Consider the following 26,733-nt stretch of genomic DNA (forward strand, 5'->3'; position numbering starts at 1 on the left):
TTTCCGACTACACAGTAGGGATCTTGGACACTGGTCTCTGTTGATATTATCTCATTATAGCTGCTGTATGTTATAGCTGTAGCTTCAATAAATCTTTTATCACTATTGTCTCTCCTCCAGGAGTTCCACCCTGAGGGTTTCAAGTAGGTTAAAGATACTCACTGCTAATTCCACTCTTAACAGTTCATGTCTTCAGCTTCTAATTGGTGCTGTGTTTCTTTCCTTGTCCGACCTGTGTCCAGCCTTCCCTTCCCTCACATGTTTTTTTCAAATTCTTTTTTTTTAATCAGTAAACCTCGATTCATTACTTCGCAGGTAGAAATTTATAACATCACAACTTAGAGTTTAATTATCTTGGGTTACAAAGGGGTGATCACTTTGATGGGATTGCACTATAGGCCCCGAGTAGTCAGCACAAAACTGGAGCAGCAGATATGTGGGGAGATTGCAGAGTGGTGTAGGAATAATTGACTTATGATGGTGGGTGATCTTAATTTCTCTACTATTGATTGGGAGTGCCATGGAGCTAAGGGATTAGATATGGCAGAATTTGTTAAGTATGTAGGGTAAGTTTTCTCAGCAATATGTAGAAAAAACCTACAAGAGAAGGGGCCACACAGCCTCCTATTGGGAATTGAAGATGGGCAAATGATGGTCAGTAGGGTAGCACTCTAACACTACTGCCCTAGATCGTTATGGAAAATGGCAGGACTGTTCGATCTAGCCTGGCACTTAAATCATCCAAACCTCAGGTTGTTCCTCACTCTCGGGCTCTGGTAAAGAATTTTGTTTCTTCATTATCTGTGAGTAAGGTACTAGAAAGATGGAGGGTGGCTAATGTACCTTTTTTTAAGAAAGTCTTCCAAGATAAGCCAAGGAACTACAGGCTGGTGAGCCTAACATCAGTAATGGGAAAATTACTGGAGGGGATTCTGAAAGATGGGATCTGTCAGCATTTGGAAGGCAGGACTGAATAGGTGTGGTTAGCATGGCTTTGTGTGTGGGGAATAATGTTTTTGAAGAGTGATTAAGAGAACTGACAGGTTTTGATTTTGACTACATGGCATGGCATCTGATGAAGTCCCACGTGGTAGCTTGGTCTGGAAGTTTAGATCACATGGGATCCAGGGTGAACTAGCTAACCTACATAAAACTGACTTAGTGGCAGAAGTGGCTGGTAGTGAAGAACTGCTTTTCAGATTGAAGGCCAGGTAGTGTGCTGCAGGGTTTGATGGTGAATGATCTCTTGATGTTTGTAATGTAAGAGAATGATTTGGATGAGTATGTAGGTGGCATGATTATTACAGTTTGTGGTTGACATTTAAGTTAGTGGGTAATGACGAAAGCTGTCAAACGTTACAATAGGATCTAGATCAACTAAGAAAGTGGGGAAAGGAATGGCAGGTAGAATTTAGCTCAGGCAAGTGGAAAGGAAGGGCAGGACATTCATAGTAAATGGAAGAGTGTTGTAGAATAGAGTGACCTGGCGGTACAAGTACACTATTCTTTGAAAGTAGTGACACTGTTAGACAGGGTAGCATAGAAGATCATAGAGGACTGAGAATAGGAGTTGGGAAGCCAAACTACAGCTGTGCAAGGCGTTGGTAAGACCATATCAGGAGTAGAATGTCACCAGACTAGAGCGAGGTTGTAAATAAGCTGGGTAAGTGCAGAAAAGATTCACAAGGACGTTGCTGGCTCTGGGGGGGTTTTAACTGTAAGGAGACTGGGCATTCTGGAAATTTTAACCCTGGAACAAAGAAACTGAAAGGTGACCTTGTCATAGTTTATAAATTTATGAGGGATGAATTCTCACAGTTCTTCTTCCTCAAACATGAGTGCCTAACCTAGAGTTTAGTGCAAGAGGGAAAGACGTAAAGGGGACCAGAGAGACAAGTTTTTCCACAGAGAAAGTGATGGGTATATGGAACAAGCTGTCAGATGAAGTGGTGGAGCAGGGTACGTTTACAGTATTTAAACGAAACTTGGATGGATCAAGCAGTAAGAATGATCAACACCTCCACTCACTAACCCACCCCTGCACATATCCCCAGCACAATTACTTTAAAATTTCCTGTCAGCCACCTTATGTACACACTCCTGTACCTACTGTCATTTTATGGACTCACAATCATTCTATACTTTAAGCTCTCTTATGTATTATTTTGTTCTCCTTTACATTTGTGTACTGGAAATGACATTAAACAATCGTGAATCTTTAAGAGTGAGAATCGTTTCCACCTTCAAGATGGCACCAGCGATCAATGGTGACGTCCTGCAGACCTTTCATGAAATTACTTTTAAATATGCTTCTGCCTTACTTTGACTCTTTGATATGGGCCAGCTGCAGGCCTGGTTGGCATGGATTAGTTACGCTAAAGAGCCTGCTTGAAAGTGTGTAACCTGTGTGACTCTGTGACTCATTTGTCATGTCTACATTTCTCTTAATTTTATCCATCTCAATTTAATCTCCCCTCCACTTCCTTTGTACCGAAGAAAACCCTCCAGACCCAAACAGGTTTTCTTCATAAGGTCAATCTTCAGCCTTGCAGCATCTCGAGCACAACCACATCCTTCCTACTTTGTGCTGACCAAAACTCGACAGAGTACCTGGCTGTTGCCAAACTAATTTTGTACACCTCCTTTGTCTGATATTCTGCACCTTGCTTGATAGAGATTTCCCTCCTTAACCACCTTATCAAATTCTCCAGCTTCCTTCAGGGTTTTGTGGAACAGAAAACCACCAAATTCACCACCACACAATTATCATTCCTGTCCTTTATCTACAATAAACACACAATGAAAGCATGATATAACTAACGGTTTAAAGTATTAAACGTTAGTATTAGTCAGCTTTGGCACTTGTTTGCACCTTCCATCGGTCCTGGTTGTTATTGGATAGCTGTAGAATAGGTTTCACTGCAGACAGGCAGTGGTTTAGCACTGACAAGGAGCCTAATCGCACTTTTCTTCAAATCATCACGGCTGTTTAAAAAATTGCAAGAATCCCATCTATCTGGAATATTTCAAAGTAGTTTGAAAGGCTGACGATGTACATTTTCCCCACTCAAGATGTAGGGTACACCTTAAAAAATATCTGCATCCAATAGGTATGTGGTCATCTAATAGCAGAAACCACAGTTGTCAGCCCCAGAGTATTTCTCTAGCATTGGACAATATTACCCCCTTCATAAGAAGTTAACTGACTGAGCACTGTCCATTAATGAGAACCATAGACTGCTTTTCTACCATGTGCTTTATGGCAGTTCTTTAATGTTAGAAAGACAAAAGTTCTAAGTAAATTTATTATCCAAGTGTGTATGTTATCTTGAGATTCATTTTCTTGCAGGCTTTTAAAGCAGAACTGAGAAATACAATAAAATCAACTGTAAGCTGTTTTGAGCCTCTGACTGATAAAAGAATGTGCTGGCATTGGAGAGGGTCTAGAGGAGGTTCCCAGGAATTATCCTGGGAATGAAAGGTTTAATGTATAAGGGACATTTGATGGCTGTGGACCTGTACACTGTGGAGTTTAGAAGAATTGTTGGGGGAGGGGAGATCTCATTGAAACCTATCAAGTATTGAGAAGAGTAGACAGAGGAGATGTGGAGAGGATGTTTCCTATAGTGGGGAATATAGGACCAGAGGGCATAGCCTCCAGATACAAGGATGTTCCTTTAGAACAGAGTTGAGGTGGAATTTCTATAGCCAGAGGGTGTTGAATCTATGAAATTCATTGCCACAGATTGGTGTTGAGGCCAAGCTATTGGATTTATTTAAAACATAGGTTCTTGAATTAGCACTGACGTCAAAGGTTATGGGGAGAAGGCAGGAGAATGGGATTGAGAGGGATAATAAATCAGCCATGATGGAATAGCAGAGCAGACTTGAAATTTGACTGCTAATGTTCATCACAACACAGTAAAACTTTGCACTTGAAGTTCATCAGTCATAGGGGAAAGACTGTACCCTATCATACTGAAATAAAGAAAAATCTATCAGGTTTTCTGATATTTATCCAAGGTGTGATAACTTCAAACTTTAGATGTATTTTCTTTCTCAGATAACAGCAATGAGTTATAGTTTAAAGCCAGCTAAGTAAATGCAATTCTTAAATCCTATTCTGTTCTCTATTGCCTGCATTTGTACAAGATACTTCTGTCTCATGCAATCTTTTGAATGCATGCTTTGGGCTGGGAGCTTCATTTGAAGGAAACATGGGCAAGCCTCCTCCAATTTCAAAGTGATGAAAATGACAAGAGGAACTTATTTTCTTATTCAAATTATTGCCTGATGGAATTTAATGTAAATCTTCCACAGAGAGTTGAGTAAGCATTTGAAGGAGAGAAAAACAGCATGGCTATAGTGGGAGATTGCAGCGCTAATTAGATTGCCTTTGAAGGAGACAACACACATTGATATTCACTGAGCTGATTGCTCCCCTTCATTGCTGTATTTTGTATGATTCTCTGAACAAAGAGAGGTTTGTAGAGATTGATTTTGCGATTTCCCCTCAGCATTCCCAGTGGTCTGGCATTCCAGTGGAGCCAATTTTATAAAATCAACTGATATTTCTGTCTTTAGTTGCAACTTCTCCATTATTATTATTATAATTATTCCATTTTTAAGAATTCCTCCGCTGCATTTTGTTTTAACTCCTCACATATCAGCGGGAAACTGCGGAGAATCCGCAGGAACTGGAATCATTCTTGAGCTTCCAAACTTACTGTTAGAACAAACATACGTCCTATGCATTGCATTTGAGATGGAAAATAGATGTCACCTGTTGAAACCTGCCAGTTGTGTGGCAGAAAAGTTAGGTGAGAAAACAAAGAAGGTAGATGCATCAAATCACAAACATGAGAGATCCTGCAGCTGCTTGAAATCCAGAGCAACACACAAAATGCTGGAGGAACACAGCAGGTCAGGCATCATCTATAGAAATGAATAAACAGCTGACGTTTTGGGCCAAGACCCTTCGTCTGGACTGAAAAGGAAGGGGGAAGATGACAGAATAAAAAGGTGGAAGGAGGGGAAGGAGGCTGGCTGAAAAATGATAGGTGAAGTGGGAAAGGTCAAGGGCTGAAGAAGAAGCAATCTGAGAGGAGAGGAGAGTGGACAGTAGGAGAAGGGAAGGAGGAGGGGACCCAGGGGGAAGTGTTCGGCAGGTGAGAAGAGATAAAAGGCCAGAGTGGGAATAGAGGAAGAGGGGAGGGGGAGTGAATTTTGTTTACTGGAAGGAGAAATCAATATTCATGCCATCACTTTGAAGACTACCTAGATAGAATATAAGGAGTTGCTCCTCCACCCTGAGGGTGGCCACATCATGGCACAAGAGAAGGTCATGGACATGTTGGAACGGGAATGGGAATCATGATACAAATGTTTGGCCACTGGGATGTTTCACTCTTGGCAGATGGAGTGGAGGTGCTCAACGAAGCAGTCCCCCAATTTACAAGTCTCACCAGTGTAGAGGAGGCTGCATTAGGAGCACCAGGCACAACAAACAACCCCAGCAGATTTGCAGATGAAGTGCTGGCCTCAGCTGGAAGGACAGTTTGGACCCTGAAAAGTAGATGCTGTCTGTTTTGATTTTACCCGTAGCCTATAGGGGACACTAGTCAGTCAGGAAGTGATAATTTAATACAGCACAGCCAGGCCTTTCTGGCCCAGCAACCCAACTATTTAACACTAGCCTAATCACAGGACAATTTACAACGACCAATTAATCTGATACCTGTGTGTCTTTGCACTGTGGGGGGAAACCGGTGCACCTAGAGGAAACCCATATGCACACGGGAAGAGTGTATAAGCTTTTGAACAGAGGATGCTGGAATTCAACTCTGAACTCCTCTGCCCTGAGCTGTAATAGCATTGCATTGACTGTTTCTCATGTTCAGGGTTACTGCAGAGGTCTCTAACTTAGTACCATATTGTGCATCATGTCTGTTCATTTACATTTCCCTGGTGTTGTTACTGAGCATGCTAACATGTTTGAAGGGCCATGAGAAGGGTGGGGAAAATTCGAGCAAATCTACCTTTCCTCCTCTCTGACATTGTCTCTCACCCCAGCCCGCGTCGACCTCTTTCATTACCCCTCCTCCCCCATCCCTTCTTTCTCGTTCGCTCCCCAGCATTTCACTCAAAAGCTATTGCATTAGCTTGGTATCACCAAACTATTTCATAATGGAAGACATATTGATCAGTGTTTGGACTAAAATTAGAGGTGTACAAAACTGAAGGAATGCAGAAACTGGAGTTAGAAGGCTGGAGAAAGTTAGAGGTAGCAAAGCTCAAAGTGGAATATGACCTTGAAGAAAATTCTGAACTATTATATTACTAGGGTCCTACGTAAATGCTGGATGTTATTAAAACAATCATGGTTAGATTGTGGACAAGACAGTCAAAGTTGCAAAGGAATACATTTCCGTTAGTGTATTTAATACTGAGGGAGGTCTGCAGAGGAGTCAAGTATGGGATTGGTTTAACAAAATAACCAGTCAAACAATTCAGCCCATTGCAGCAGAGATGTGGAATATGAAATTTAGTTAGTACTTGTTGCAGCGCAGGAGGCCATTCAGACCATCAGCTCCAGCAGAGCCATCTCATTAGCCTGACTACTGACAGACCCACCCGCACAGTGTAATCCTGAAACACAAAAGATGGTCAGGCAGCATTTATGAAAAGGAATAAAGCGTCAACATTTTGGGCCGATTATCTTCACCAGGTCTGTCAATCGTAAAAGTTATTTTATCTCACGTGCCCATCACCCTCTCCCCTTCAATACTTTTCCAATTATCTACTGAAGGGTTAATGTATAATAACAAATTTTAACCCTCCTGCACATCTTGGGAATGGGGTGGAAGCCACAACACCCACTCAGTCTCAGAGAGGGACTGTTACTCCCCCCAGAGACAGCTATCTATGTCAGGATGCAAAGTAATTGTTGCATCATTCTTGAAGTGTAGTGCCCAGAACTGGACACAGTCACCAGTCCTGACTCATCTACAGTTTTATAAGGGCTCACCATGACTTCTCTATGCTTTCATTTAGAAAGCTTAGGATCAATAGTTGAACAGTCTAACACAATGTCTGTGACAGCCATGATGCCAATTCGGACTGCATATCTTCCTGCACATTATCTGTGGTATATCACTCTAATGCCTGTCTATTCATGTGTCTGTCTCTTAAACATTGTAATCATATCTCCACTAATTACCTCACATTGTTTCCAAGTATCTATCACTCTCTATGTAAAATAAGGCACCGGTGAGCCCTCACTTTGAGTATGGTGAACAGTTCTGGGCCTCTCATCTTAGAAAAGATGTGCTGGCATTGGAGAGGGTCCAGAGGAGGTTCACAAGGATGATTTCAGGAATGAAAGGGTTATCACATGAGGAACATTTGATGGCTCTGGATCTGTACTCGCTGGAATTCAGAAGGATGAGGGGAGATCTCATTGAAACCTTTTGAATGTTGAAAGGCCTAGACAGAGTAGATGTGGAATGGATGTTTCCCATGGTGGGAGAGTCTAGGACGAGGGCACAGCCGCAGGATAGCGGGGTGCCCTTTCAAAATAGGGATGTGGAGAAATTTCTTCAGCCAAAGGGTGGTGAATTTGTGGAATTCGTTGCTGTATGCAGCTGTGGAGTTCAGGTCGTTGGGTACATTTAAATCAGAAATTGATAGGTTCTTGATTGAACATGGCATCATAGGTTATGGGGAGAAGGCCAGGAACTAGGGTTGAGGTGGAGAAAAAGAAGGATCAGCCATGATTGAATGGTGAAGCAGACTCAATGGGCCAAATGGCTTTATTCTGCTCCCATGTCTTATGGTCTAAAACTTGCCTCATAAATCTCCTTTGAGCTGTCCCCCTCTCACCCTAAAGCTATGCTCTCTAATATATGGAATTCCAATCCTGAGATTCTTGGCTGTGTGTCTCATAATTTTATATAATTCTATCAAGTCACCTCTTAGCCTCCTACATTCCAGAGAAAAAACAATCTAAGCTTGTTCAATCGCTTCTTATGGCTAATACTCTCCAATCCAGGCAACATCCTGGTGAACTTCTTGTGAACCCTTGCCCAATTCTTTATATCCACCCTGTGATACGGGGATCAGAACAATATTGCAAATGTTTACTCATTGAAGTTTTATAGACCTGCAACATGACCTTGTGACTTCTATAGTCAATGCCCCAGCCAGTGAAGGCAAGCATGTTGTGTGTCCCCTTCAGCACTTGTGTTGAGTCTACTTGTGTTGCCACTCCCTGTGCCCAGGGAATTATGAACGAGCACCAAGATAGCTCTGTACATCATATTCCAAATTTTCTTACATTACAGAAAGATGTCATTACCAGGTCTCAAGCATTGGCCTCACTTATTACCCTGTAACATACTTGTTCTCACAAGCCCATTAACTGCCCCACAATTCTCCTGCCCTCTTGGCATGATTTACAATAGTCAGCTAACCAACCAGAATGTGTCAAAGAGAGAGGTTGTGGGAATTCCGCACAGAATTGAACATAGAATCTGCAGGGGTGGATCAATGTGGCAACAACTCTATCCCTTGTGCATTTTTAACTGTTTTCTCACCATCAATGCAAATATACTCCTAGATTTGTATGTTTTCTGACTTAATATATTACATTGTCTCTTCTCATTTGTCCAACCAAAATATGAGCACTGCATGTTTTTCAGCATTAAATTTCATCTGCCACCAATCTGCCCATTTTACTAGCCTGTCTCAGCACCTTTTCAGTACGCTCCCCATAGTACAGTACATTTCCAAATTCAGAAAACATACCCAGAACACCCGTTGGTATCGAACATATATCAGTGATTTTAGTACTCATCCCAAGATACCTCCAGACTGAAAACCTTATACCGAATTAAAGTAAAATACCCTTTCATCAATGCACTCTTTACGCTTATTCAGCCAATTTTCTATCCGTGGTCCGAAAAGCCCCTTCCATACCCTTTAGTCCTGAAGTCAAACCCATTGTGTGGTTCTATACTTCCATGAGGACATTTCCCTTTTAGTCTCTGATTACTTCTCCACCTAGAATTTTTTAAAAATTCACTGTCATTGAGTGTTTACAATTAAAAGCATGAGATTCTGCAGATGCTGGAAATCCAGAATAATACACACAATATGCATCTGACAGCCCCCACTCCCACGTTGTAATCCTAAAAGTTATGTTCTCTCACATGCCCATCAACTCCCCTCTAATTCTTTTCTAGTTATCTAAGAAGGGAGTAATTTACAATAACTAATTAACCTACCAGCATATCTTGGGAATGGGGTGGAAACTGTGAAACCCACCCAGTCACAGAGAGAGTGTGATTTCCACCCCCACAGATGATGATACCAGTTCTGGCTAACCTAATGTTTTATAAAGGCTCTTCATGACTCCTCCACTCTTACTGTTCTACGCATTTATTTTGAAAGTGTAGGATCGATATGTGAACACAGAGCAGGCCCTTCAGACCAAAATATCCGTGTCAATTCAGACTGCACATCTTCCTGCCCGTGGGCAGTCAGTTCCCTGTCTCTTAAGCATTGCTATCATATCTCCTTCCACTACCTCCCTATCACTCAATGTAAAATGAAACTTGCCTCATAAATCTCATTTAATCTTTCCCCCCTCCCACCCTGAAGTTATATATTGACAATTCCATTCTGAGAGTTTGACTTTCTCTGCCTCTGTCTTCAACATTGTAGAGAAACACAATCCAAGTTTGTTCAATCTCTTCCTATTGCCATTACTCTCCAAGCTGATCAACATTCTGGTGAATTACTTCTGAACCCTTGCCAAAGCCTCTGATTCCTTCCTATGATACATGGAGTACAACAGCACATTCTATCCTCAACTTTATCCTTTTGTGCTTTTCAAACTATTGAACTATCTGCTCTTCCAACTTCACTAAACTATGTAAATATTCAGCCAGATTTGAATGTTTCTTGATTTGTGTCCTCCAGTTTGTCCGACCAAAATATGAGCACTGCATGTTTTTCAGCATTTAATTTCATTTGCCACCAATCTGCCCATTTTACCAGACTGTCTCAGCATCTTTTCAGTACGCTCCCATAGTACAGTACATTTCCAAATTCAGAAAACATACCCCGAACACCCAAGTTGGTGTTGGTATCATACATATATCAGTGATTATAGTACTCACCCTAAGATACCTCCAGACTGAAAAGAAATTATTTTCTTATATGGAAAATCTAAACTAAAGTACACTTTTATTAATACACACAAAACACTGGAGGAATAAAAAGGTGGAGAGAGAGGAAGAAGGTGATAGGTGAAGCCAGGTGGATGGAATGATAAAGGGCTAGAGAAGAAGGAATCTGATAGGAAAGGAAAGTGGACCATGGGAGAAAGGGGGGAAAGACGGGCACCAGTGGGAGATGATAGACAGGTGAGGAGCAGAGGTAAGAGCCAGAGTGGGGAATAATAGAAAAGGGAAGGGGGAGGGAACTTTTAAAAACAGGTTTATTTATTAAATTAATTTATTTAATTGAAGACATGCCCATTCTATGGTCCTCTACTTACATGAGGACCTTTCCTTTTTAGTTTCTGAATAGTTCTTCTTCTACAAACTTTTTTGTTCACAATTATTGGCCATTCACAATTAAAACTATTTAACTCAGGATTAATTTTATTAATTATGCAAATAATCATATCTTGTTTATATTTTAACAGTCCTTATTTAATACATGTATACAAATTGTTATTTTTACAAAAATGCTCATTTGCAAGTCAACTTTTTGAGGCTTAATGAAGTTCCATTTTGTGATTGATCTTTTTAACATTGGTATAAAGACCCAATTCAGTTGAGTTATGCACTAGATCGTAGGTTGCAGTGGGACATTGACAGCATGCAGAGCTGGGCTGAGAAGTAGCAGATGCTGTTCAGTCTGGAAAAATGTGAAGTGATTCATTTTGCAAGGTTGAGCTTGAAGACAGAATTCAGAGTTAATGGCAGAATTCTTGGCAGTGTGAAGGACAGAGGGATCTTGTGGTCTGTGTCCATCTTTCAAAGTTGCCGCACAAATTGATAAGGTGTATAGTGTGTTAGTGTTCATTAGTCAGGGGATTGAGCTTAAGAGCCATGAGGTAATGTTGCCACTTTTAAAACTCTGTTTAGCCTCACTTCGAAGATTGTGGAATGTTCTGGTTGCCTCATTATAGGAAAGATGTAGAAACGTTAGACAGGGTATGGAGAAGATTTACCAAGATGCTGCCTAGATTAGAAAGCATATCTTACAAGGGAAGTTTGAGCAAGCTAGGACTTTTCTCTTTGGAGGGAAGGAGCATGAGAGGTGACTTGATAGGGATGTTCAAGATGATAAGAGACATAGACTGAACAAATTGCCAGAGACTTTTTCCCAGAGCAGAAATGGCTCACACAAGGGGCATAACTTTGAGGCATTGGTAGAAAAGTACAGGGAGGATGTATAAGGAAGGTTTTTTTTTACATAGAGTGGCAGGTGCATGTTCCATGCCAGTAGTAGATGTAGATACATCAGGGACATTTAAGAGACACTTAAATAACAACATGGATCAAAGAAAAGTGGTGGGAGGGCAGGATTAGATTTACCTTTCAGTAGGTTGGCACAACATCATGGGGTAAAGGGTCTGTACTGTGCTAGCTAGACTATGTTCTGTGTAGAGCTTTTGATTTGACACAGCAAATTCTTGTACCACTTTTTCACAAGATGTAAGTGAGATAATGTCAGCTGATGTTCGTTGTTCAAGTGGAATTCTATAGAAAAGGAGGCCCATAGGATTCACTCACTTTTTATTTAAAAATTGACATTTTTAACTTCACTGAGATTTAATGACTTGCACTAAGTTTAGCATGAGTCCAGGGAGAGTAATTAAAGAGTGTGGGTCAGGAGCCGATGGTTGGAGTCCAGGTCAGAGTACCCTGCTGTTCAATGCCAGTGATTCCCGTGGATGGATGTTGGGTCGCCTGGAACTGGGGATGAAGATCAGTGGCCAATGACCAAAGTTTGTGGGCCCCATCAACAAGGGCTGGTGAACCCCCAGGTTGGCAGGTCCTGGGGTCGGAGGTCCATGCAGGCAGGAGGCACGAGGGACAGTTCGTCAAGTCCTGGAGCCAAGGCCTATATGAGTTTGAAAGTCGAAGCCCAGATGTCAGAGTCCCATGATTGGCAAGTTCTGGGGGTGATACCCAGAGGTCGAACCTCTTGAGTTGGCATGTCCGGAGCTCTGTGAGTCTGGGACAGGGACTGAAGGTTGGAGGTCCAATGTCTGAGAGTCAGCAGCCAAGGATTGGCAGTCGGAAGTGACCGGTCCTGGGGTTGGAGGCCTGTCTATGTGTGTGAGTGAAAGGGCTTGTTTTGCTTTTGATGTTTTGTTGTTGTTGCTTATGTTCTGCTGAACATGACAGGCACGTTATGTTGGAATAGGTTGTTCACACAAATGATGCATTCGCTGTGTGTTTCGATGTACATGTGATAAATAACTGAATCGGATTCTGAATCTCCATTTGGGTGTAGTCTTTGGGGCAGCTGGTTTTTAAAGCCATGTGCAGGTGTTTTAGTCGTGATTGCTAAGCATCCTGTAGGTCTGGGAGCTGCAATCGTTTAGGTTCAATCGGGGAGCATCACGACTGCTTCCCTTTCAGGTAAATAGTGACTCCTCTTTAGCAGGACAACTTGTGCTTAGAAATTGTCTAATGCTAACTAAGCCTGTCTCTGCTTTTTTTTTTGTTAAGGTTGGTCAGGGAGGCAATTGCACCTACCGCCAGAGCATTCAACCTTGCTTCATACCTCAAGATAAAGAGAATATCTTCCACACAATCTTTGCCTTCTTCACCAAGTCCGGCAGGAAAGTGCTGGTGAGTTTGGGCTATTTGGAACCAAAGTGGGATATTGGCTGTGGGTTAAGTAAATGCTGTGCAGGATAATAAGCTCTTTATAGACCAGCAGGGTCTGAGGAATGAACCTCAGGGTAAGTTATAAACCAGTGAGCATTGTATTTGATTCCTTTATTGAGAGGTGAACATGGTTGTGTGCAAAATTAAATAAGTAATATTTGAGCATTGTGTGGTCACAATTGTTAATTCCCAAATGTAAGACTCCATGCTAAAGTAGAGAGTAAAAATAAGTATAACCAAACCAAAAGCTGATGTCGAGCCACAGGAGGAGACTGAAGGGCTAAACTGCCCGAAGTACTGTTCAGTAGCCAGAAAGAAGATTAAGAAGAGAATCTGAGAGTTTCAGATCAAGATAGTCATTAAAAAAAATGGAGGAATTAAAGTTCCCTGTTCAGGATAGTGACGTTCCATGTACTGTTCCCTTGACCTTTTTTCGGTGGGTAGGTTTGGAACATACTGTTAGAGCATCCCAGATTAGTATCTGCAGTGTGCTGCATTCTTGCAAATGGTGGGTGACAGGCAGTTCATTCAATTTTATCCTTTCTCCGAATTTAAAGAAGCAGTTGTGATGGGCTGGTTGAGCCATTTCAAAAGGGCAGGTACGAGATATAACACATGAACATAAGGTTGAATATTGTTTATTCATCACAAGTTTCAAGCCAAGTTGAAGTTCTGAAATCCACTATCTGCAGATTTGCTCTTGTTTGTGTTCTGAAATCCCATTGTTCACTTGTGGATCTTGTGTTACTCAAGTCCTGAAATTCTGCTGCTTTGTTCACAATGTAGATTATTCTGAACCTATAACATAAACTTATGGGTCAAGAGTGGGCACAAGGAATCCCAATATGCAAAAGGCTTGATTTGGATCTTCTAGTTGTAATATTTCAAGCAAACAAATGAGACTTGGGCAGTTGTGTTATGTGATTAGTTTGTTAACCTGAATAATGTTGCTTACTGATATTTTTAGGATTGCGATAGACCTGGCCGACCTTGTTTGATCATCGACTGTGAATTATTTTCTGTAGCAAAGGAAGAAACCAGAAACATTTATGTCCACTTGCTACTGAATACTGAGATATTGAAAAAGGTGAGAAAATATTTACACAAATTACAGTTTTGTCCATAGTCACAGAAACTGTCCTGAGCATCAAGCACCCATTTACACTAATATACCTTAATTCCATTTTTATTCTCATGTTCTCATTAACTCCCTGCCTCTACACTGGGAAAGGTGTGGTTAATTTGCCACCTCACGCATACCTGAGGTCTGCGAGGGAACTGGAGCACTGAAGGAACCTGGGAGAACCTGTCTCTTCCAGCGCAGTCAGCACTCAAGTCAGAATTGGACCTGGCCAAACTCTACCAACTTTGCCAGTATGCTGCACAGAAGCTGAATAAGAAATTCACTAAGTCCCTCCACTACAAAGACTTCTGGTGTAGGTTGTATTTTTCTTTGCGTCCATTCCAGGCCATTGATTTTCATTTCATAAGTACGGAGGACTCTAGACATAATCAGGGAGAAAAGTAAAATATAAGGAATTGACCATCAATATAAACTTGTTAAAAACAAATTTTGTTTTACTAAGCCGATTGAGTTTCCATATCCTACTGTTATAATTTTATTCTAAGTGCTCCAGTTTAGCTGTCACCTTGAACATCTCGATCAGGTTTATGAAGCATGATCTCCTCACAAAGCCTAAAGACAAGACACGCCATAAAGATTTCAGCAAGTCGGACAACATCAGGAATGGAAGGGGGCACTTTATTTATTTATTTAAAACACTATTTCTCTTTCTGCAGATAGTACTCAACCTGCTGAGTATTTCTGTCATTTTCTGTGAAAAAAGATAGACTGCTGCCGCTGACAAAAAGAAACATGGCCCATAAAAAATATTTTCATGCAGCAGCAACTGATCTGCTAGAGGTATTCAGCAGGTCAAGCAGTGTCTGTGTGGGAAGGAGGAATTGTCAACGTTTTAGGTTGAAGCCCAGATTCAGTCCTGATGCAGTGTTTCAACCTGAAATAGTCACAATTCTTCAACTTCCTACCCCATGCTCCCCAACCACAGATTCTGCTCGGCCCGCTGAGTTCCTCTAGCAGATTTTTTCTCGCTCCAGATTCCAGTATCTGTGGTCTTTTGTGTCTCTATTCTCATGCAGCGAACAGTCAAGTTCTTAAATTCACTGTTTAAAGAGGCGATAGAAACAGTTCCCACTTCCAAAAAAGAATTAGGTAAATATTTAGTTTAGAAAACAGGGCTCTGAGGAAAGAGCTGGAGAATGGGATTTGCAAGGTTGTTTTACAGAAAGTTTGTCCAGACACAATTGGCTATAAGACTTTGCTTTGTGGCCACTGTGAGCAAGCAAGTCTCATGGTTGTACAACTTATACATTCTTTGATAATAAAAAAAACCTTGAAGAACTCCTTTACTGTAAAAGCTCACTACCATTATCAAGCATTATCTTTGTTTAGTTACAATATTGGATTTGTGTTAATAAAGTTGTCTGTTTTGCCCCAACAGTTAGTCTAGGCTACATCCACACTAGACCGGATAATTTTGAAAACGCCAGTTTCACGTAAAAACAATAGGCGTCCACACTATGCGTTTCTAAAAATATCTCTATCCACGTTGAAACGGAGATTTTGGCAAATCTCCTCCTCCTGCGCATGCGCAGGACACTTCTACCAAAAACAAGGGACATGTTTGGTGTCGAATCTCACCGTAAAAGTGCGCGTTTGTGTAGTTACAGACTAGAAAAACTTAAAACGACGGACAGCTGTTGGCTTTTGCACAGGAGAATTTAAAAGTTAAAAAAAAACAAATACTGGAGCGTACAGAAGCAACTGACAGGGAGTTCATGGACAGTATGACCCGGCTGATGACGAACATTGAAAAACTGACTAACTCTGTTGCATTAATAAAGCACCTTGTTAAATGTATAAAACATGTCTACATCAGTGTTATCTAGTATTTCCATACAATGTTACATTAGGCTGTTACACATCTATTGTCAGAGAAGTACTTGCATAAATAGGTAAACCACTTTCATACGAGCAAGGACAGAAAACAGGGCAAGGTGAGTATACTTATTTATTCAGTAAGTTATGGCTCAAAGTATTTGGTGAGTACATTTCTAACTCTTCTGGCATCAGTTTCATTGTAGTCTGTTCTGAAATTGTTAGGTTGCGTTCAAGAAAACAATGAAATAGCACGCTGCCGTCTGACAGCGTTTTCAGAAGTCTCTGGTTACACCGTCCACATTGATCCGGCCAACCCGGCATCTCAAAAATACACAATTTGGAGAGCATTTCTGAAAAGCTCTGGTTTTGGGGGATGAAAACGCCGTTTTAGTGTGGACGAAGGGTTAAAACGAAGAGAAAAGGCTTCGGTTATGGATTTATCTGGTGTAGTGTGGACGTAGCCTTAACCTGATATTCAGATATGAAGCAGTGCATTTCCAATGTAAATTCTACCTTCTGCCTCAGCAGCTTAAATGGCCTGTTTTAGTATAATAATGAACGCAAACCCATATCACCTGGGGCTATGCAAAGCCTCTCATCTGGCTGGACTGGAATCAAAGTTTGGCCCCAAAGCCCAAGAAAAGCATGCTTGCATACAACAGAGGAAACTTGTGGAAATGCAACTGCTAACCTGTGCTCCCATCATTGTGATTATTCATTTTTGACATGGACACTATATTTAAATTGGATAACTAACTTCTGATCCTGAGAGTGTTGCCAAAATTAAGTGCCAAAGTTTCAGAATCAGATTCAAAAAAAGTTCAAAGTAAATTTATTATCAAAGTACATTTACAGTATGTCACCATATACAACCCTGAGATTCATTTTCTTGTGGGCATTCACAGTAAATACAAGAAACACAGTTGAGTCAATGAAAGACCACCCCGACAGGTCAAACAAACTGTATAACCATATAACAATTACAGTACGGTAACAGGCCATCTCAGCCCTTCTAGTCCGTGCCGATGCTTACTCTCACCTAGTCTCACTGACCTGCACTCAGCCCATAACCCTCCATTCCTTTCCTGTCCATATACCTCTCCAATTTTACTTTAAATGACAAAATGTAAAAATTCAAAATAATAATAATAATTAAATAAGTAATAAAGATCAAGAACTTGAGATGAAAAGTTTTTGAAAGTGAGTCCATAGGTTGTGGGATCAGTTCAGTGATGGGTCAAGTGAAATTGAACAATGTCTGGTTCAAGACCCTGATGGTTGAGGGGAAATAACCATTCCTGAACCTGGTGGTATGGGTCCTGAAGCTCCTGTACTTTCTTGTGATGACAGCAGCAAGAAGAGAGCATGGCCTGGGAGGCGGATGTCCTTGATGATGGATGCAGCACCGCTCCTTGCAGACTCAGTATCAGTTTTAGTATCGCTGGCATATGTTGTGAAATTTGTTGTTTTGCGGCAATAATACATTGTAATACATAAAAAGAACTATGAATTACAATAAGATATATATATGTGTGTGTGTGTGTGTATATATATATATATATATATATAAAATTAAATAAGTAGTGCTAAAAGAGAGCAAAAAATGAAAAATTTATGTAGGGCACATGGGTTTATTGTCCATTCAGAACGCTGATGACAGTGGGAGGAAGGTCTTCCTAAAGCGTTGAGTGTGTGTCCTTCTCCTCGATGGTAGCAATAAGAAAGGAAAAAATACTATACCACTCTGATCAGTAATACCTTTGAGTTTTTACTGAAATCTTTATTCACTTGTTATACACCAGTTCTGTTAAACTTTACATTCAGTGGCCACTCTATTAGGTACCTCCTGAGTGTATGTTCGTGGTCTTGGGCTGCTATAGCCCATTCACTTCAAGGTTCAAAGTGTTGTGCATTCAGAGATAGTCTTCTGCACAGTACTGGTGTAACACATGGTTATTTGAGTTACTGTCTCCTTCCTGTCAGCTTGAACGAGTCTGGCCATTCTCCTCTCAAAAACCAGATGTTTTTACCCACACAACTGCTGCTTAATGGGTGTTTTTGCTTCTTGCACCATTCTCTGTAAATGCTAGAGACTGGTGTGCTTGAAAATCCCAAGAGATCGGTAGTTTCTGAGATAATCAAACCACCGCTTCTGGTACCAACAATCATTCCGCGGTCAAAGTCATTAGATTACATTTCTTCCCCGTTTTGATGCTTGGTCTGAACAACAACTGAACCTCTTGACCATGTCTGCGTGCTTTTATACATTGAATTGCAGCCATATGATCAGCTGATTTTATATTTGCATTAACACAGTAGATATCTGCATTTCCACAACTGTAGAAATCGCAAGCAGTTTCAGACTCCTGGGAATGAATATCCCACACAACCTCTCATGGTCCCAGAACACATGCTACACAGTCAAAGAAGCTCACCAATGCCTCTGCTTTCTGAGGAGGCTGAAGAGAGCTGGACTTTGCACATCATACTCGCGTCACTCTACAAATATGCAGGAGACCATCCTAACAAGTTGCATCACTCCTGCAGTGGACAGGAAGGCTGTACAATAGGTAATCAAAACTGACCCATGCATCTCTGGCACCAGCCTATCAGCCATCAAGGACAAAGTGCAGAAAGGTGCCAGAAAAGGGCTAGTAACATCATGAAGGGTCCAATCCACCTTGCTCATGGACTGTTTCTCCCACTCCCATCCCGGAGGAGGCCACGTAGCATCCTCATCAGGACCACCAGACTCAAAAACAATTAATCTCCCAGTAAAGCTGATCAACACCTCCACCCATTAACTCCGCCACTGCTTTTTTATTTCCCATCAGTCACCTGATGTACAGCCTAGCATTACTTTATGGACGTACAATCAGTCAATGTATATAACCTATCCAGTGTATTTATTGTGTGTTTTATTATTATTATTATTATTATTATTGTTGTTGTGTTCTTTATCTTTTATGAGTTTTTTTATGCTGCATTGGATCTGGAGTAACTATTATTTTGTTCTCCTTACACTTGTGTATAGGAAATGACATTAAATAATTCTGAAAGCTGGTGTGCTGGTGAACTTAATAAATTGGCCACTGCGTGTAGATGGTGGGTGGTTACAGTGTTAAAGATTTTGTCAGGTATTGCCCTAGGCATTGACCACAAGTTTAAAAGTTGTCATCATTGTAATATTCGTCTCCATTTCCATTTGTAGGACAGTGCCTCAGTTATTCAGTTTGTAACCAGGGCAAAAGGAATGGTCTCAGAAGACAGAAGAATAGTGGAGGTGGCAGGTGGACTTCCTGAAGATGCAACAGTGAGTAGCACTTAATAGACTTATCAAATCCTGGAAAATTAATGACATTGAGTATGGTTATTCAATCCAACATGTCTCTGGCAGTCAAAAATGAGGTGATTTGTCTAATCCCACTTCCAGAACCAGGTTCTCTGCTCTTCAAATCCACATCCAAGTGAGGTTGGGGTTTCTGCTCTTACCACCAAATCAGGCAAAGGTTTCCACACCCCTGTTGTTCACGGTTTGAAAACTTTTATATATTTGCACTCTGTCAGTTTGGTTCTTGGTTTTTGTCCTTTACAAAGTAAAGTAAGTCTTTCCTGTTTAAGGCTCCTTGTAATTTTATACACCTCGTTTAGGACTCTCCTCAGTGTGCGTTCCAAAGAAAACAACATTTAAGTTATCCAATGTTTTCTCACAGCTGAAGTTTTCAGTCTTTAGCATTTATGCAGCTCGGCACCAATGATTCTGTCTTTGATTCTGCATTCATTCTTGTTTGTTCATATCCTTTGAAGTATGTTTAAATATGATATTAAAGACATAGCAGGCAGGAAATTCTTTTGCAGTGGCGATCACTTGTGCTCTGCATAACTGACTTTTTATGAAAAGCACTCAGCTCCTTCTGGGTGCTCACTTGTTCAAGTTGAATCTGCATCCTCTGAGCATAGGATCGGGCTCAGGTGTAATAGCGTCGTACGGATTTTCGAATGTAAGCTGTAATTGCAGCAGGTAGCTGAGGACTGATTCAGCATGAAATAGAGAAAACCAGATTTACACAGTAAATTTACAGAGCACTATAGCAGAGAAACAGGCCCTTCATGCCAAACTGTTATTCTGTCTAGTCCCATTGACCCACACCTGGGCCATAGCCCTCCATACTCCTCCCATCCATTTATCAACTCACACTTCTCTTAAATGCTGCAATCGAACCCGCATCCTCTACTTCCCATTGGCAGCTCATACCACCCTTTGAGTGAAGATGTTCCCTCTCAGTTCCCCCGTAAATATTCTCCTTTCACCCTTAACCTATGACCTATAGTTCTAGTGTCACCCAAACTCAGTAGAAAATTGCGGGAGAATCCAAAGGTCGAACTCCTTGCCGTTGTATACTCCCAGAATTGTATGTTGCTTAGTGCTGCTTCCATCCACCCCTGGTAGCTGTCAGTGTTTTTGCAGTCACCTGTCCGGTTTCCCCTCCCCAACATTATCCAAGTGTCGATGGGTGTCCAGTCCTTTTCTACCACCACTTAGCCACCACTACCGTTTCATCCAGGTCAGAAATTCTTTTTACTCCTGCTCCAGCCCTTCTTGATCCCCCACTGTCTCCATCTCAGGGGCTCTCACAACATTTCAGAATTATTTATCAGCAAGGCATAGTAAGCCACAGATATAGTATTGATAAATAGTATTAGTATTTAATGTTCAGCACAGACATGCTGGGACAAAAGGCCTACGTCTGGGCTGTATGACTCCTTGACTCTGTTTTCTAAATTATCTATAGCAGGCTAACAAATCTGCTTTCCGTGCTTTCTTAAGTAGTGAGGCAGCGCTGTGGTGCAGTTTGTAGAGCTACTATCTTCAAACGTGACTGACCTCAAGTGCTGTTTGGGTGGAGTTCGCCTGTTCTTGACCACGTGGGTTTTCTCCGAGTGCTCTGGTTTCCTCCTAAATAGAACACAGAGCAGTACAGCACAGGAAAAGGCACTTAGATCTAATCAATTAAACTAGTACACCCTATCCTCGTTATACGTGTCTTCAGACAATGCGGATTCACAGTTATGCGTCAAACCTATTTCTACCAACTTCTCCTTATATGTGTCCAAAATTCACAGTTATGCAAGGCTGTTGGGATGAGAAGCACCGCTTTCCCGCCAATTCAAGTCCCATGCGCACGCCTCAAAGTCTCACTCCAACCAGTCTCGCATTGGTTTTGGCAGCGTGTGGATATGCAATCTTGCACTCTTAAACTTTTGTTGTAATTACCTACGGTGCACTGACTTTGTACTTGAAATATTTAACTATGCCTCCTAAGCATCCTATGTCAAGTCCTGGGCCATCAGCCAAGCGGCAGAGAACTGCTTTAACACTTGAAAAAAGTTGGAAATTGTAAACAGGTCAGCGTCAGGTGAAGGTAACACAATCCTGGGACGCTACTTTGGCCTGGGTGAGTCCCCGATCAGAAATGTAAAGAAAAATGCTGAGAAAATAAAAAGTGCAGTGATTGATTCATCATGTCTTCAAAGATTATTACAAAGTGCATAACCTGATCATGACAAAAATGGAGAAAATGTTGAGTTTGTACATTGAGCATGAAACAAAGGAAAAAACAACACTCAATTCTGATCATCTTCGTGTGAAAGCTTTGGAAATTTATGCTCGCCTTTGTTCAGAGGGTAGTGAGGAAGTGTCAAGTGATATTATTAGCTTTAATGCAAGTAGGGGATGGTTTTCTAAGTTTGTTCATCGTCAGAGGCTTCACAACTTAGCTGTGTGTGGTGAGCAAGCTAGTGCTGACCACGAAGGCTGTTGAACACTATCTTGTGCAGTTGCGGACTATGATAGCTGAGTTAGGCATCACACCAAAGCAGGTCTTTAATGCAGACGAGACAGGGCTTTTTTGGAAGCATATGCCGAAACACACTTATATACGTAAGGATGAAAAGATTGAGTTAACTTTCTATGATTTATTATGTTGAATATTACCTTAAATTGATGAAATATAATACGAATGTTGCCTTGTGGTACTGCTTTCGTGTCGTATTGGTATCAAAATGTGAATAAATTACAGATCAAACATATTTAGGAAGCCCTCCAGAACCCATCCCTATTTCCTCCATTTAAATAATTATTCACATTATTTGTTTTCCATACTATGCGTTGACTGCGAGGAATATATCCCCCACACATAACTAGGATAGGGTGTAATTAAATAACTCATTAAACTAATCCCTTCTGCCAACATAATGTCTATAGCCCTCTCATTCTCTGCACATTAATGTGCCTATTTAACGCCTCTATCATAATTATGTCCACCAGCATTCCTGGCATCCACCACTCTGAGTCTGAAGAAAACTTGCTACACATATCTCCTTTCGGTTTACCCTCTCTCACTTTAAATGCATTCCTTCTGATACTTGACGTTTTCAACCTTGAGAAAAAGATATCAGCTGACTACCTATTGATGATTCTCATGATCTTAAAAACCTGTATAAGATATCCCTTCTGTCTCGCTGCCTCAGAGAAAACAATCCAAGCTTGTCCAACCTCTCACAGGTGGCATCCTGGTAAGCCACTTCTGCACTCTCAAAAGACTGTACATCATTCTTGTAATGGGACTACCAGAACTGTATGCAATACTCCAGATGTAGCCTAACTATAATGTTATGAAGCTGCAACATAACTTCTCAGTCTTGAACTCAGTGTGTTAACTAATAAAGTCAAGTATGCTTTACACCTCCTACTTTACCTGCCAATCAACTTGTGCAGCCACTTTCAGGGATCTATAGACCTGGACCATTATATTGTCTGTACATCAGCACTGTTAATGGTCATGCCATAAACAGTGTACTGTCCCTTTACATTTGATACCCCGAAGTGCAACACCTTACATTTGGCTGAATTAAACTCTATCTGCAATTCTCCTCTCATATCTGTAGCTGATCTATATCCAGCTTCCACACTATTCACACCACCAATCTTGGTATGTTCTGCAAACTTCTGAAACACTGATATTTTCATCCAAACCATTTTTTATATATATAGATATATTACAAACAGCATAGATTCCTGCAGAACATCATGAGTCAAAGACCTCGAACCAGCACATATCCCATCAACCACTATCCTTTGTCTTTTCTGGGCAAGCCAATTGTGAATCCAAACAACCCAACTCACCATGGATTCAGTGCACTTTAATGTTCTGGATAAATCTCGAAGAATTCAATCAAGTTAGTGAGACAAATCTTGCCCCACGTAAAGCCATGCCAACTGTCCCTAATTAAGCCATGGTTTAAAAAATTCTCTCTAATGGCTTTTCTACAACTGATGTGAGATTCATGGGTCTATAACTTCCAGGATTATCCCTGTTTTCTTTCTTAAATAATGGAACAGCTTTAGCAATTTGGCATTCCTCCCAAGATCTTACCTGCTGCTGGAGAGGACCTAAAAATCTTGATCAAGTCCACAGCAATCTTATGACTTGCCTCTCTTGATAGTCTGGTCCAAACTAGCCCAGGGGATATATCCACCTTTATCTCAGATTAGCAAACACCACATTGATCTCCCTATGCTTCACATCCTGTTCCTTGATGCCAATTACTCAATTAGGACCTATCCCACATCCTCTTCCACCAAATAGATCTTCCCTTCTTTATTTTTGAGTGGCTGAACCCAGTCCCTAGTTATCCCCTTGCTAATCCCAGAGTTGTACAGGTTGATAGGCTAGTTAACTCTGTTGTGTAGATAGAAACATAGAAAACCTACTGCACAATACAGGCACCTCAACCCACAAAGCTGTGCCGAACATGTCCTTACCATAGAAATTACCTAGGGTTACCCATAGGCCTCTATTTTTCTAAGCTCCATGTACCTGTCCACAAGCCTCTTAAAAGACCCTATCATATCCACCTCCATCACTGTTGCTGGCAGCCCATTCCACGCACTCACCACTCTCTGCATAAAAAAACTTAACCCTGACAACTCCTCTGTACCTATTTCCAAGCACCTTAAAACTATGCCCTCTCAGCTAGCCATTTCAGCCCTGGGAAAAAGCCTCTGACTATCCACATGATCAGTGCCTCTCATCATCTTATACACCTCTATCAGGTCAGTTCTCATCCTCTGTTGCGTTAAAGAGAAAAGGCGGAGTTCACTCAACCTATTTTCATAAGGCATGCTCCCCAATCCAGGTAACATCCTTGTAAATCTCCTCTGCACTCTTTCTATGGTTTCCCCATTCTTCCTATAGTGAGGCAACCAGAACTGAGACCAGCACTCCCAAGTAGGGTCTGACTGGGGTCCTATATAGCTGCAACATTACCTCTCAGCTCCTAAACTCAATCCCATGGTTGATGAAGGCTCTTAACCACAGAGTCAGCAGCAGTCAACCGCAGCAGCTTTGAGTGTCCTATGGACTCGAACCCCAAGATCCCTCTGATCCTCCACACTGCCAAGAGTCTTACCATTAATACTATATTCTCCCATCATATTTGACCTACCAAAATGAACCACCTCACACTTATTTGGATTGAACTCCATCTGCCACTTCTCAGCTCAGTTTTGCATCCTGTCAATATCCCACAGTAACCTTTGTCAGCTCTCCACACTATCGACAACACCCCAACTTTTTGTGTTATCAGCAAATTTACTAACCCATCCCTCCACTTCCTCATCCAGGTCATTTATAAAAATGACAAAGAGTAGGGGTCCCAGAACAGATCCCTGAGGCACACCACTGGTGACCAATCTCAATGCAGACTATGACCAGTCTACAACCACTCTTTGCCTTCTGTGGGCAAGCCAGTTCTGGATCCACAAAGCAATGTCTCCTTGGATCCCATGCCTCCTTACTTTCTCAATAAACCTTACATGGGGTACCTTGTCAAGTGCCTTGTTGAAATCCATATACACTACATGTACTGCTCTACCTTCATCACTGTGTTTAGTCACATCCTCAAGAAATTCAATCAGGGTCATAAGGCACGACCTGCCTTTGACAAAGCCATGCTGACGATTCTTAATCATATTATGCTTCTCCAAATGGTCATAAATCCTGCCTGTCAGGATCTTCTCCATCAACTTACTAACCACCAAAGTAAGACTCACTGGTCTATAATTTTTTGGGGATCTCTACTCCCTTTCTTGAATAAAGGAACAACATCTGCAACCCTCCAATCCTCCGGAACTACTCCTGTTCCCATTGATGATGCAAAGATCATCGCCAGAGGCTCAGCAATCTCCTCCTTCGCCTCCCACAGTAGCATGGGGTACATCTCGTTCGGTTCCAGTGACTTATCCAACTTGATGCTTTCCAAAAGCTCCAGCACATCCTCTTTCTTAATATCTAAATGCTCAAGCTTTTCAGCCCACTGTAAGTCAACCCTACAATTACCAAGATCTTTTTCCGTAGTGAATACTGAAGCAAAGTACATATTAAGTACTTCTGCTATCTCCTCCGGTTCCATACACACTTTTCCATTGTCACATTTGATTGGTCTCACGTCTTATCCTCTTGCTCTTAACATACTTGTAGAATGCCTTGGGGTTTTACTTAATGCTGTCTGCCTAGGCCTCCTCATGGCCCCTTCTGGCTCTCCTAATTTCATTCTTAAGCTCCTTTCTGCTAGCCTTATAATCTTCTAGAACTCTATCATTATCTAGTTTTTTGAACCTTTCGTAAGCTCTTCTTTTCTTCTTGACTAGATCTACAACAGCCTTTGTGCACCACAGTTCCTGTACCCTAGCATCCTTTCCCTGTCTCATTGGAACGTACCTATGCATAACTCCACGCAAATATCCCCTGAACATTTGCCACATTTTTTCCGTATGTTTCCCTGAGAACATCTGTTCCCAATTATGCTTCCAAGTTCCTGCCTGATAGCCTGTTATTTCCCCTTACTCTAGTTAAATGCTTTCCTAGCTTGTCTATTCCTATCCCTCTCCAGTGCTGTGGTAAAGGAGATAGAATTGTGATCACTATCCCCAAAATGCTCTTTCAAATCTCTTACTATCTTTCCTTTCAGTTAGTCTTGACGAAGGTTCTCGGCCCAAAAAGTCGACAGTGTTTCTCCCTATAGATGCTGCCTGGCCTGCAGCGTTCCACCAACATTTTGTGTGTGTTCCCCAAAATGCTCTCCCACTGAGAGATCTGACACCTGGCCAGGTTCATTTCCCAATACCAGATCAAGTACAGCCTCTCCTCTTGTAGGCTTTTCTACATGTTGTGTCAAGAAACTTTCTTGAGCACACCAGAAAATCTCTACCCCAACCAAGTCCCTTGCTCTAGGAAGATGCCAATTGATATTTGGGAAATTAAAATCTCCCACCACGACAACCCTATTATTATTACACCTTTCCAGAAACTGTCTCCCTATCTGTTCCTCGATGTCCCTGTTACTATTGGGTGGTCTATTAAAAAACACCCAATAGAGTTATTGACCCCTTCCTGTTCCTAACTTCCACCCACAGAAACTCTGTAGACAATTCCTCCATGTCTTCCTCCTTTTCCACAGCCGTGACACTATCTCTGATCAATAGTTCCACGCCTCCACCTCTTTTGCCTCCCTCTCTGTCCTTTCTGAAACATCTAAAGCCTGGCACTCGAAGTAACGATTCCTCCCCCTGAGCCATCCAAGTCTCTGTAATGGCCACAACATCATAGCTGCAAGTACTGATCCACGCTCTAAGCTCATTCGCTTTGTTCATAATACTCCTTGCATTAAAATAGACACATCTCAAGCCATTGGTCTGAGCGTGTCCCTTCTCTATCACCTGCCTATCCTCCCTCTCACACTGTCTCTATTTGTGAGCCAACCGCCTCTTCCTCCATCTCTTCGGTTTGGTTCCCA

At 41.5% G+C, this 26,733-nt stretch overlaps 1 protein-coding gene across 1 annotated transcript in view; it reads left to right on the top strand.

The window, feature by feature from the left end:
- The window catches only part of itga9 (integrin, alpha 9), a 425,264-nt gene that overhangs the window by 344,869 nt on the left and 53,662 nt on the right, over positions 1 to 26,733 (top strand). Inside the window, exons 24-26 of the mRNA XM_073052451.1 lie at positions 12,753 to 12,875; positions 13,882 to 14,001; positions 19,088 to 19,189. Of these exons, the coding sequence (XP_072908552.1) occupies positions 12,753 to 12,875; positions 13,882 to 14,001; positions 19,088 to 19,189 (345 nt within the window). The remainder of the gene's footprint in view (positions 1 to 12,752; positions 12,876 to 13,881; positions 14,002 to 19,087; positions 19,190 to 26,733) is intronic.

This window comes from Hemitrygon akajei, chromosome 1, assembly GCF_048418815.1.
Source record: "Hemitrygon akajei chromosome 1, sHemAka1.3, whole genome shotgun sequence".
In the NCBI taxonomy this organism is placed as follows: Eukaryota; Metazoa; Chordata; class Chondrichthyes; order Myliobatiformes; family Dasyatidae; genus Hemitrygon; species Hemitrygon akajei.